This window comes from Trachemys scripta, chromosome 12 (assembly GCF_013100865.1).
Source record: "Trachemys scripta elegans isolate TJP31775 chromosome 12, CAS_Tse_1.0, whole genome shotgun sequence".
NCBI classification, from domain to species: domain Eukaryota; kingdom Metazoa; phylum Chordata; order Testudines; family Emydidae; genus Trachemys; species Trachemys scripta.
In genome coordinates, this window is record NC_048309.1 from 39852921 (window position 1) to 39866044 (window position 13124).

The 13124-nt window shown below is 51.1% G+C and overlaps 1 protein-coding gene across 1 annotated transcript in view; it reads right to left on the minus strand.

Moving 5' to 3' along the window:
* The window catches only part of RPGRIP1 (RPGR interacting protein 1), a 29494-nt gene that overhangs the window by 12203 nt on the left and 4167 nt on the right, over window positions 1-13124 (minus strand). Inside the window, exons 3-7 of the mRNA XM_034786760.1 lie at window positions 4910-5017; window positions 4563-4619; window positions 3022-3253; window positions 2499-2800; window positions 115-290 (exon numbers count right to left, since the gene is read on the minus strand). Coding sequence (XP_034642651.1) covers window positions 115-290; window positions 2499-2800; window positions 3022-3253; window positions 4563-4619; window positions 4910-5017 — 875 coding nt within the window. The remainder of the gene's footprint in view (window positions 1-114; window positions 291-2498; window positions 2801-3021; window positions 3254-4562; window positions 4620-4909; window positions 5018-13124) is intronic.

The window sequence follows — 13124 nt, forward strand, 5'->3', positions numbered from 1 at the left end:
CCTCCCCTGCCCCTCCGGGTGGCACAGGCAGGAGAACTGACAGCTGGGGGGGGGTCTTTCTCTCCTCCCCTTCCCCCCCCCCCCCAGGGTGGTACAGGACTGGGACTAATTCACCTCCTGCAGGTCAGTGAATCGGCCTCTGGTCACGGCCAGCTCGCAGCTCCGCTCTCCCAGGAGCCGCTGCAGCCGGATCAGCTCCACGTTCCCCCGGATGGCGGCTCTGCAAGGGGAGCAGTGGGTGGCTTGAGCTAGGGCAGCAATCCCTGCAGGGGACCCACAGTCCATCTGTCCTACGCCCCCAACGTGGGCCTGGCACAACCTCTCCCCCGACCATCTGGGCCTGGCACAGCCCCCCTTCCTTACTCTCCCCTGTCCAGCCCCAAAGATAATCGGAGTCACTTCCTCTTCCCGCCAGGGCTATCTAGGCCTAGACCCCCACTCTCCCCCAGGCCCAGCAGAGCCACCCCCTCGCCCAGGGGGCACCCGCAGGGGTGCCATACCGATGCTCCAGGGCCTGCTGGTGGTACTGCTGGGACGGGGCCCTATCGAGGTCCATCTCTCTCCCCCACGCCAGGCATTGTGACTCAGGCTCCAGTTCTGCCAACACCAGGCTGTGGGATCTGTGGGGAGCAGGGACCTGGGCTGACGCACTGACCCCTAAGGAAGTGTGGGGCAGGATCAGAGGACACAGGTGCTAGGGTGATGCCACATTGATTACAAAGGGAGCAGGGGGCTGGAAGGCAAGTTTGGCAAGCAGACTGCAGGATTAGGAAGTTTGACAGAGCACGGAGAGGGCACTTGCAGCACCACTCTGGTCACTATTAGCACCAATTAGGTCCCCCCCTCAAGGCCTAACTGGTCAGGGCTGTGCCTGATTACTGGGCCAGCGGGGTTGGGAAGGTAATGAGCTCACTAGCCAATGGGCAAGTGGTTTGAAAAGAGCACAGGAAAGGCCTGCTGGATTCTGGAGTAGAAGTTGCTAAGCTGGGAGACCCTAGCAAGAGGGAACTCTCTGAGCACCCCACAATTCTCCTCCCACCTGCAATGCACCTGATGAGGGGCCAGAAAGCTGGACAACAGTGCAGAGGTCTGGATCTAGTGGTGGAGGGATTGAGGAACTGTATTGTAAGTACATGCTTGTGTGCTCAAGTAAGAAAGTGTCAGAGCAGTCTGTAATGGTGGGGGTGTGGCACCCTGTCATAACTAGAAAGGGAGGGGTAACAACCCTCCTGTATACAATACTATAAAATCCCTCCTGGCCAGAGGCACCAAAATCCTTTTGCCTGTAAAGGGTTAAGAAGGTCAGGTAACCTGGCTGACACCTGACCCAAAGGACCAATAAGGGGACAAGATACTTTAAAATCTTGGAGGGAAGGCTTTTGTTTGTGTGCTCTTTGTTTTTGGGTGTGTTCGCTCTTGGGACTAAGAGGGACCGGACATCAATCCAGGTTCTCCAAATCTTTCTACACAAGTATCTCATATTTCAAACTTGTAAGTAACAACTAGGCAAGATGTGTTAGTTTTATCTTTGTTTTCTCAACTTGTAAATGTTCCTTTTGCTAGAGGGTTTACGTCTGTTTGCTGTAACTTTGAACCTAAGGCTAGAGGGGGTTCCTCTGGGCTCTTTAAATCTGATTACCCTGTAAAGTTATTTTCCATCCTGATTTTACAGAGATAAATTTTACCTTTTCTTTTAATAAAATTCTTCTTTTAAGAACCTGATTAATTTTTCATTGTTTTAAGATCCAAGGGTTTGGATCTGTGTTCACCAGTACATGGTAGAGCTGAGGCTGCAGCTCAGTGGACCCTTAGCAGAGGTGGCGGCTGAAATGCCAAAGGAACACATGAACAGTTCTGAACTTTTTAAAAACAAGGCCAGAATCAGAATGGGGCTAACACCCATGCCCATTGGCGGTTCAGAACCCAGGGAGAGAAGGTATCTGAGGGAGAGGACATGGGGCTGTGGACGATAGTGGAGTGGTGGAGGCACTCACAGTTGGGATTCAGGGGCTGCTACCCCTTCCATGGTGCTGGGTGGGGGACGGACACATAGTCTCTCCATATCGACTCGTACTCCCTCTGTGATGTGGTCTCTGTATCTTGGGGGAGCTGTGTGGGTAGGTCTGGCCTCTGGACCGCGCACCCGCATCCCTGCACAGGAGAAAAAGGTGGGATGAGGCCTTGTGTCTTCCTGATGCTAAACCTGTAGGGGCAAAGGATTCCTAGGGGACTGGGCTGAGGCCAGCAGACTCCCTTCACTTGAGAGATGATTCCAATACACAAAAGCAGAGCTGGGAAAGGGCCTGCCCAGAGGCCAGGATGGGTCATCCCCTGGGCTCTTCACCAGAGCTTCTGCTGCCCCAGACCGGCTCTCGGGGATCTCACAGACCCTGGGCTCCCACCCCTTTTCTTGGGGAGGCACTGCCCCAGGATACAGGCCCTTCAACCCCTAGCAATGGTGCTTTCCCCTACTCCCTGTCCTGATCCATCCCCCTCACCTCTGTGATGTCTCTCAGTCACCCTCCCGCCTGCGGTGTGAACCTGCCGGAGTCCGGTGTCCACCCGGGGTTGGACGTAGCTGTAGGGCCAGTGGCGCCTGCACCCGTGGAGCTGCAGCTGCTGCTTGTAGGATAGCAGACGACTCCGCAGCCCCTCATTGCGTCGCTCCAGGTTCCACACCCGCTCCTGCAGTTCCTCCAAGGACTCCTCCAGGTCCTGGCCTGACCACCTGGCCCTGGCACCTAGCTGGCCCTCAACTTGTGCCCGCTCATGAGTACGTCTCAGCAGCTTAGTGCCCAACCTAGGGAGGAAGCACAGGTAATGAACCTCCGTCTAATCCATCCCCGCACACACGCTGCCACAGCCCCTATCTTACCCACCCCCCGTGCGTCCCTCAGCCTGTGCCTGCTTGTGGGGGAGTCTCACACACATCCCCCCCAGGGAGTGGGGAGCACAGCCCCACTCACTCCCTGTGAATCTTCTAACCCCAGGCCCCCTTCCTGCGTCACCACAGACACCTACTTCTGCAAGCCCTGCATACCCACCTCTGCCCCACCATGTCTCTGGGAGCCTAGGATCCTAACGGTGAGGGTGATGGCTTTCATGGGGCCCTGCTGGTACCTCTTGATCCTGTACTCCTGCTTGCAGGCAAACTCCTTGAGCACCAGGTTCTCGTCATGTAGACGTAGGAACCCATCCTCCAGCTCTGCCCGGTTCATCTGGCTCACATGCTGCCGTGTCCATGCCACTGGCTCTGAAAGCCCAACATCAGGGAGTGAGGGGCAAGGGGCTTGCACAGATTCTACTCTACGGGGACTAGGGCTAGTGGCTAGGACCAAGGACTGCTGGGCTTTCTCCAGAGTTCTGGGAGGGGAGTGAGCTCTAGGGGTCTGAGCATAGCTGTGAGCTCAGAAACAAACAGTTGTGAGGTTGGAACCAATGCAGAGGAGCACAGGACCATCTGGGTCTCCGTGAGGAAAAGAAGGCAACCCAGCCCAAAATCCCCACCCCAGTTCATGAGTGGAAAGATCTGAAGGGGGTTCCCATGGCTGACAGAACTTAACCATCTACGGAGTCCGACAGTGGCATGCTTTCAGGAGCGCCTCAAGGGACAGGGCTTGGACACAAGTCAGTGAGAGCAAGCAAGACCTGGCCTGCCGAGGGGTAAAGGAAGAGAATAGGAAGCAGCAGTGGCTGCTGTGGGAGGAAGAGCTATAGCTAAATCTTCCTGCAGAGCCAGCCCATTGGAGGAAAAGGACGAGAAGCTGGAGGGTATGGAGGCTGAGGTTGCAGTTTTAAAGAAAGAACTAAGCACTGGGCTCCTTGGGGAGAAAGAGGGCCTGTGCTGAGAGTCTGGCCATTACACACTGGAAGTGTGGGGCCCACGTGGCTGCAGTCACAGGAGGAAGAATTAGGTCTAACATTGTGCTGTCTGCTAGCTTCCTAACAGCTGAGGGAAGGGCAGCTTTGACTCTAGACTAAAGATTGTCATTCAGGGAGCAGTGGGGGTAGGAGAGGAACTGAAGTGGGATCTGTTATGGGCTGTGATGGAGGTTGTACAAAAGGGGATGTGAAACTGAGTGTTTGTGTCCATTTTGTGGTGTGGATCCCCAGCTCGGTATTTGTCTGTCTGAGCGGGCCTTGTGTCCTCAAGACAAGGAGGCAGCGCTAGCCCTACCCCCAACTGGTGAAGTTCTGGCTGGTGTTTTGCCTGCTGCAGAAGCTGGCAGGAGCTAGGATGGGGGTGGGTCCATATGTCCTTGTTGTAGGAAGGTGGGCACATTAAAAGGCACTTCCCCAGTAAGAACTCAGACTTCAGGGAAATGAACTGTATCCCTGAGAAAGACTGCCTCTCTGAACTGGGGGATACCGGTCTTCTGCACAGAGCTGTGCTTGGGGAAAGTACCCTGTCTGTGCCCCATTGCCCCCTCTGAATGGGGTGGTGACATAGGGTGCTGGTGGGGGTAGAGGCTCATCCTCTCTAGTGTGCCATGCTATCTACCTCAGCCTGTGTCAACCCTGAATCCCTTCACTGTTTGTGTGGGGTGGGCCCCTTTGCTCACCTCTCATCCGGGTCTTCACCCCACGGGCCTTCGTGGGACGAGCAATGGCTGACACATCTAGGAAGTCACCAGGAAAGCAGTTAGAGCATCAGTCTGTCATGGGCAGCAGGGGTGCTGGGATGAGCCCAGGGACAGCAGTGAAAGTGAGGAGGATGGGGGTAGATGAGGGGGAATAGGAGAAGAGGAAGGGGGATCAGGGATGGTTGAATGGGTGAGGTGTAGAATGGATTGGGGGGTTAGATGGGTGAGGGAGGAGGCCTTGGAGGTCAAAGAAGGCATCTGGGGGTCCCTGTGCCACCCCCCCATTCCTTGGGATCCCTGCATTGTTGTTGTGATGTGGCCCTTACCTTGAATAGCTGTGATCACTGAGGGCTTCGGGCTGCTGTCTCTGACAGGCAGGTCTCCGGCTGTCTCATCCAGCAGGAGTAGTGACATAGCAGCAGGCGAAGCACAGTCTGGAAGGCAGGGAGAGAGGCAGTTACAGGTGGCCTTCAGGGGTCCAGTCCCCAGTCATGTCCCACAGTGGGTGAACCCAGCCTGGAGGGGGCAGAGCTGCAGCTTGGACACTTGTGGGGAAAGACCACCAGGGCTTGGCTCTGCAGCTGCCTCATTAGCCTGGGGCAAATCATTCACGTATCCATTGATATATGGGATACCAAGGTGGCTTCCTCCCTCCGCTGTGCTCCTGGGGGTGGGATGGGGAATCAGCTCAGTTCTGGGATTGGACCTCCACTCCAGCCCCACATCTGCGCTGTCTGCTCCGTCCCCAGGTGAGGCACCTGCCCCAGACACGAGGAGCAGCACTAATCCTGCATAAGGCTCTCCTTCTGGCCCCCCACCCCAGCTGGTGGGTACTTCTCCCCCTCACGCACAACCCCCTCCCAGCCTGTTGACTGCTCTGTCCCTGGAAAGAGCTGTCTTGGCAGCTGTGGAGGAGGATTTCCTTCCCAACTAATCTGCTACCATCTGCCAGAAAGTAGTGCAAGCCCCCTGACGATCCACTGCCCAGTCATGCCCCTGTGAGGGCATGGGGGTATAATGGCAAGGATGTGGCACGAGGAACAGCACTGACATGAATCAGACTCAACAGCCAGCTTCTGTGCAAGCTTCCTCCAGACATCACTGGGCTCCCTCCACCCCAGTTCTGCTGAAACCTCTCAGTCCAGACACAGGCCACTGCTCTCCCAGCCCTGGACTCTTCATGCCCCACTGCTCCACCAGTGCCCCTCACTCCCAACCCACAGACCCCATGCTATTCTGGCCCAGGGCTCCCCTAACTCTGCTAAGGTCCCTCACTCCACACCTAGAGATTCACTGCTCTCTCAGCCGAGGGCTCCGTATCCTGATCACAGCTCAGTCAATACCCCACTCCTGACCTGCAGCCCCCTGCTAACACAGCCTGGGGTTCCCTTAAGTTCTGCCAGTGCCCCTTGCTCGTGATTTGTAGTCGCCATACTCTGCTCACCCTGGGCTGCACAGTCTGACCCCAGCTCTACCAATGTCCCTCACTACCAACCCACAGTTCTCCTCCTATCCCAGCTCTGAGGTCCCCTGTAGCTCTGCAGTGCCTCTTGGTCCCAACCTACAGCTTCCCTGCTGTCTCAGCCCTGCATTTTTACTCTGCTCCATCTCACCTTGCCTGTCACTGTCTCCTGTCCTGGTGCTCTGCCCAATGCCAGTGTGAGTCTGGAAGGAGAGTGTAAAGCTCTTGTAATCCTCTGCTGTGTAAGCTCATTAGGACAGGAGGAGGGAAGGCCAGGGGGGTCTTGACACCTTGTGCAGCATGAGGTTAAGCAGAGGGGCAAATTCCCCTCACCCCTGGGGCATTCCTTTCATGCAATTGGGATCACGGGAGAGCACGAGCTGGGGGGTGGGGGTGGAGAACAGCTCCAGGGATGGGCTCTCCAACTCAGTACTCATCTGGGACATTGCCAGAGGGAGCCTGTGAGTCTAGAGAGCAGAAGAGAGTGACTAGGATGTGGGAGCTATCCATGCAGCTGCACATGGCTGGGGAACTGAAGGGTGTGTATGGGGGGAGGGGCGGATTGTGTGTGCCTATACACGTGTGGGATGGAATTGGGTGGGGGGGGGTCTGTGAGGGGTGAGTGTTTCTGTGTACATGGGAGAGGTTGTGAGGGGTATTTGTATGCCTGTAAATGAGGGCATTGTGAAGGGGGTGTGGCAGGCATGTGGGGGAATCTGTCTATGGGGAGTTGTGGTTGTGTATATGTATGTGTGAGAGGAGTGTGTGTGTGGCTTATGGGGGTAGGTGTGGATGTGGGGGTGTGAGGCTTGTGCGGGGGGAAGTTGTGAGGGGGCATGGGGACTGTGACATTCTATACATAAGAGAGGCCGTACCGGGTCAGACCAAAGGTCCATCTAGCCCAGTATCCTGTCTACCGACAGTGGCCAATGCCAGGTGCCCCAGAGGGAGTGAACCTAACAGGCAATGATCAAGTGATCTCTCTCCTGCCATCCATCTCCATCCTCAGACAGAGGCTAGGGACACCATTCCTTACCCGTCCTGGCTAATAGCCATTAATGGACTTAACCACCATGAATTTATCCAGTTCTCTTTTAAATGCTGTTTTAGTCCTAGCCTTCACAACCTTCTCAGGTAAGGAGTTCCACAAGTTGACTGTGCGCTGCGTGAAGAAGAACTTCCTTTTATTTGTTTTAAACCTGCTGCCTATTAATTTCATTTGATGACCCCTAGTTCTTGTATTATGGGAATAAGTAAATAACTTTTCCTTATCCACTTTCTCCACATCACTCATGATTTTATATACCTCTATCATATCCTCCCTTAGTCTCCTCTTTTCCAAGCTGAAGAGTCCTAGCCTCTTTAATCTCTCCTCATATGGGACCCGTTCCAAACCATTAATCATTTTAGTTGCCCTTTTCTGAACCTTTTCTAGTGCCAGTATATCTTTTTTGAGATGAGGAGACCACATCTGTACGCAGTATTTGAGATGAGGGCGTACCATCGATTTATATAAGGGCAATAATATATTCTCAGTCTTATTCTCTATCCCCTTTTTAATGATTCCTAACATCCTGTTTGCTTTTTTGACCGCCTCTGCACACTGCGTGGACGTTTTCAGAGAACTATCCACGATGACTCCAAGATCTTTTTCCTGACTTGTTGTCGCTAAATTAGCCCCCATCATATTGTATGTATAGTTGGGGTTATTTTTTCCAATGTGCATTACTTTACATTTATCCACATTAAATTTCATTTGCCATTTTGTTGCCCAATCACTTAGTTTTGTAAGATCTTTTTTAAGTTCTTCACAGTCTGCTTCGGTCTTAACTATCTTGAATAGTTTAGTATCATCTGCAAACTTTGCCACCTCACTTTTTACCCCTTTCTCCAGATCATTTATGAATAAGTTGAATAGGATCGGTCCGAGGACTGACCCTTGGGGAACACCACTAGTTACCCCTCTCCATTCTGAGAATTTACCATTTATTCCTACCCTTTGTTCCCTCTCTTTTAACCAATTCTCAGTCCGTGAAAGGACCTTCCCTTTTATCCCATGGCAGCTTAATTTACATAAGAGCCTTTGGTGAGGGACCTTGTCAAAGGCTTTCTGGAAATCTAAGTACACTATGTCTACTGGATCCCCCTTGTCCACATGTTTGTTGACCCCTTCAAAGAATTCTAATAGATTAGTAAGACACGATTTCCCTTTACAGAAACCATGTTGACTATTGCTCAACAATTTGTTTTTCTATGTGTCAGACAATTTTATTCTTAACTATTGTTTCGACTAATTTGCCCGGTACAGACGTTAGACTTACCGGTCTGTAATTGCCGGGATCACCTCTAGAGCCCTTTTTAAATATTGGCGTTACATTAGCTAACTTCCAGTCATTGGGTACAGAAGCCGATTTAAAGGACAGGTTACAAACCTTAGTTAACATTTCCGCAACTTCACATGAGTTCTTTCAGAACTCTTGGGTGAATGCCATCTGGTCCCGGTGACTTGTTAATGTTAAGTTTATCAATTAATTCCAAAACCTCCTCTCGTGACACTTCAATCCGTGACAGTTCCTCAGATTTGTCACCTACAAAAGCCAGCTCAGGTTTGGGAATCTCCCTAACATCCTCAGCTGTGAAGACTGAAGCAAAGAATCCATTTAGTTGCTCCGCAATGACTTTATCATCTTTAAGTGCTCCTTTTGTATCTCGGTCATCAAGAGGCCCCACTGGTTGTTTAGCAGGCTTCCTGCTTCTGATATACTTAAAAAACATTTTGTTATTACCTTTGGAATTTTTGGCTAGCCGTTCTTCAAACTCCTCGTTGGCTTTTCTTATTACTTTCTTGCACTTAATTTGGCAGCGTTTATGCTCCTTTCTATTTGTCTCACTAGGATTTGAGGTCCACTTTTTAAAGGAAGTCTTTTTATCTCTCACTGCTTCTTTTACATGGTTGTTAAGCCACGGTGGCTCTCTTTTAGTTCTTTTACTGTGTTTCTTAATTTGGGGTATACATTGAAGTTGGGCCTCTATTATGGTGTCTTTAAAAAGCGCCCATACAGCTTGCAGGGATTTCACTTTAGTCACTGTACCTTTTAACTTCTGTTTAACTAACCCCCTCATTTTTGCATAGTTCCCTCTTTTGAAATTAAATGCCACAGTGTTGGGCTGTTGAGATGGTCTTCCCACCACAGGGATGTTGAACGCTATTGTATTATGGTCACTATTTCCAAGCGGTCCTGCTATAGTTACCTCTTGGACCAGCTCCTGCGCTCCACTCAGGACTAAATCTAGAGTTGCCTCTCCCCTTGTGGGTTCCCATACCAGCTGCTCCATGAAGCACTCATTTAAAGTATCAAGAAATTTTATCTCTGCATTTCATCCTGAAGTGAAATGTTCCCATTCAATATGGGGATAATTGAAATCCCCCACTATTATTGAGTTCTTAATTTTGATAGCCTCTCTAATTTCCCTTAGCATTTCATCATCACTATCACCATCATGGTCAGGTGGTCGATAATAGATCCCTAATGTTATATTCTTATTAGAGCATGAAAGTTCTATCCATAGAGATTCTATGGAACATGCGGATTCGCTTAAGATTTTTACTTTATTTGATTGTACATTTTCTTTCACATATAGTGCCACTCCCCTCCCCCCCCCGCACGACCTCTGTCCTGCCGATATATTTTGTACCCCGGAATGATTGTGTCCCATTGATTGCTCTCAGTCCACCAGGTTTCTGTGATGCCTATTATATCAATATCCTCCTTTATCACAAGGCACTCTAGTTCACCCATCTTATTATTTAGACTTCTAGCATTTGTGTACAAGCACTTTAAAAACTTGTCACTGTTTATTTGTCTGCCCTCTTCTGATGTATCAGATTCTTTTTTATGTGAATGTTTATCATCTGATCTGGCCCCTACTTTATCCTCTTCCATTCTCTGCTCCTGACTATAACCTGGAGATTCTCGATCATTAGACTCTCCCCTAAGAGAAGTCTCTGTCCGAGCCACATGCTCCTCTGCAGCAGTCGGCTTTCCCCCATCTCCTAGTTTAAAAACTGTTCTACAACCTTTTAATGTTTAGTGCCAGCAGTCTGGTTCCACTTTGGTTTAGGTGGAGCCCATCTCTCCTGTATAGGCTCCCCCCATTCCAGAAGTTTCCCCAGTTCCTAATGAATGTAAACCCCTCCTCTCTACACCATCGTCTCATCCACGCATTGAGACTCTGAAGCTCTGCCTGCCTACCTGGCCCTGCGCATGGAACTAGGAGCATTTCTGAGAATGCCACCATAGAGGTCCTGGATTTCAGTCTCTTCCGTAGCAGCCTAAATTTGGCCTCCAGGACATCTCTCCTACCCTTCCCTATGTCATTGGTACCTACATGTACCACGACCACCGGCTCCTCCCCAGCACTACACATAAGTCTGTCTAGATGCCTCGAGAGATCCGCAACCTTTGCACCAGGCAGGCAAGTCACCATACGGTTCTCCCGGTCATCACAAACCCAGCTATCTACGTTTCTAATGATCGAATCTCCCAATACTAATACCTGCCTTTTCCTAGCAACTGGAGTTCCCTCCCCCGGAGAGAGAACCTCAGTGCGAGAGGCAACCCCAGCACCATCTGGAAGGAGGGTCCCAACTATGGGAAGGTTTCCCTCTGCTCCCGTTGAGTGCTCTGCTTCCCTGGGCCTTTCATCCTCCTCAACAGTGCAGGGGCTGTCTGACCGGAGGTGGGACAATTCTACAGTGTCCCGGAAAGCCTCATCAACATACCTCTCTGCCTCCCTTAGCTCCTCCAGTTCCGCCACCCTGGCCTCCAAAGCCCGTACGCAGTCTCTGAGGGCCAGGAGCTCCTTGCACCGAATACACATATACGCTACCTGCCCACAGGGCAGGTAATCAGACATGCTACACTCAGTGCAATAAACTGGATAGCCCCCACTCTGCAGCTGGGCTTCTGCCTGCATTTTCTCCTAGTTAATGAAGGGGTTGTTTAAAGCAAGAAGTTCTGAATGTAGTTTGGGCTATAGGTTTTAAGGGAATAAAGGGTTTAAGATAGAACTGACAAGGGACCCGCGCTCCCTTCCTGCTCCCCTTCCAAACTCCCTTGCGAAACGTTGGGGGAGCGTCTTGTAACCCCCCAGGTTCCTCATCTGTATATAATTGAGATATTACATATAAAGCAAGCCTTGTAAGGTATCAGGGGAAAGATTATGATCTGCTGAAGGTCATTTCTCTATCCATATATGCATATCTTTAATACATGCAAAGTTATGAGGATTGTGTTGTATGGTTGTCACTAAAACATGCTAACAAGGAGTCCGGTGGCACCTTAAAGACTAACATTTATTTGGAGTCCATGCATCTGAAGAAGTGAGGGTTTTTACCCACAAAAGCTTATGCCCAAATAAATCTGTTAGTCTTTAATGTGCCACCGGACTCCTTGTTGTTTTTGTGGATACAGACTAACACGGCTACCCCGATACTAAAACATGCTGTAAGTTGGGGAATCAGCCACATATTCGCTCCCCAGAGGCAACAGCAAGGAGAGTAATCAACGCCCGGGCGCGGTGTGAAACAACCCATCAACAGCCATTGTCCAGCAAGGGAGCTACAATGCAATGACTCACCTGCATGAGGCCACACCAGGAGGATTGCTGCTCAGCCTGGCCTGGAGACTCAGCAATGCCTCCCAGACATGCCTGGACTTGTGTTTTCCAAGCACATGGACTGAGAGTATAAAATGGAACACTGGGGGGCCATGCAAGGCCTTTCTCCTGCCCCCCACCTATGCTGCAAGCAACAAAGACACTGAGGGCACGTCTACACTGGCAAAGTTACAGCACTGCTCAGAGAGCGCTGAAGGGAAACCGCTGTGTTGTGTTCACACTGTCCGCTACCTGCGCAATAGCGTGTTCACACTTGCGGCACTTGCAGCAGTATTCGGAGAGGTGCACTCTGGGCAGCTATCCCACAAAGCACCTCTTTCTCTTCTGCCGCTAAAACTTGTGGGAAGGTGGATGGGGTCGTGCAGCACCCTGGATCCTGTCCCAATGCCCCGTGATGCATTGCTTTGCATCCCAGAAATCCCTGTGCTTTCGTCCAGATTTGGCACCATCTTTCAATGGTTTGTGTACTGCACTCCCTGCTTCTTGGGCTGCAGGAATGGATCCCGAACTGCTGACTAGTATGCTGCTCGCTCTGACCAACACAAGTGGCAGTGGAGTTATTCCCTAAACTACAAAGGCAAGAGGAATGTGACATTGATCTCGCCACACGTACTGGCTATGACATGAGATTGCTTGTGGCATTCATGGAGGTGCTGACCACAGTGGAACGCTGCTTTTGGGCTCAGGAAACAAGCACTGAGTGGTGGAAACACTCTGTCATGCACATCTGGGATGATGAGCAGTGGCTGCAGAATTTCAGATGAGCAAAGCCACATTCATGAGACTGTGTGATGAGCTCACCCCAGCCCTGCAGCACAAGGATGTGAGAATGAGAGCTGCCCTATCACTGGAGAAGCATGTAGCGATTGCACTGTGGAAACTGGTTACTCAGACTGCTACCAATTGGTCGCTAACCAGTTCAGAGTGGGAAAGTTGACCGTTGGACTCGTGTTGATGGAAGTGCGCAGGGCCATTAATTGCATCGTGCTCCAAAAGACCGCAACTCTGGGTAATGTGCGTGACATTGTGGATGGCTTTGCACAAATGGGCTTCCCTAATTGCAGAGGGGGCGATAGATGGCACATGTTACCTGAAATTGGGCCAGCTAGTAAGCTTAGGGAGGACTAATGACCCACCAGAGTTTTTGGCAGAAAGCAGGACGTTTATTATACTGATAGCTAAGCTCAAAAGAAGTGTGTGTGGGTGGGGGGGGGGGAGTCACACTCACACACTCACACTCCCAGGACAAGCATGGCACTGGAGATGTTAGGATCCTTGAAGGTAAGTATCCCACAGCACAGCAATGGATGGTATGATAAGGACCGGCTCCAGGGTTTTTGCCACCCCAAGTGGCGGGGAAAAAAAACAACAAAAAAAGCTGTGATCGCAATTGCGATCGG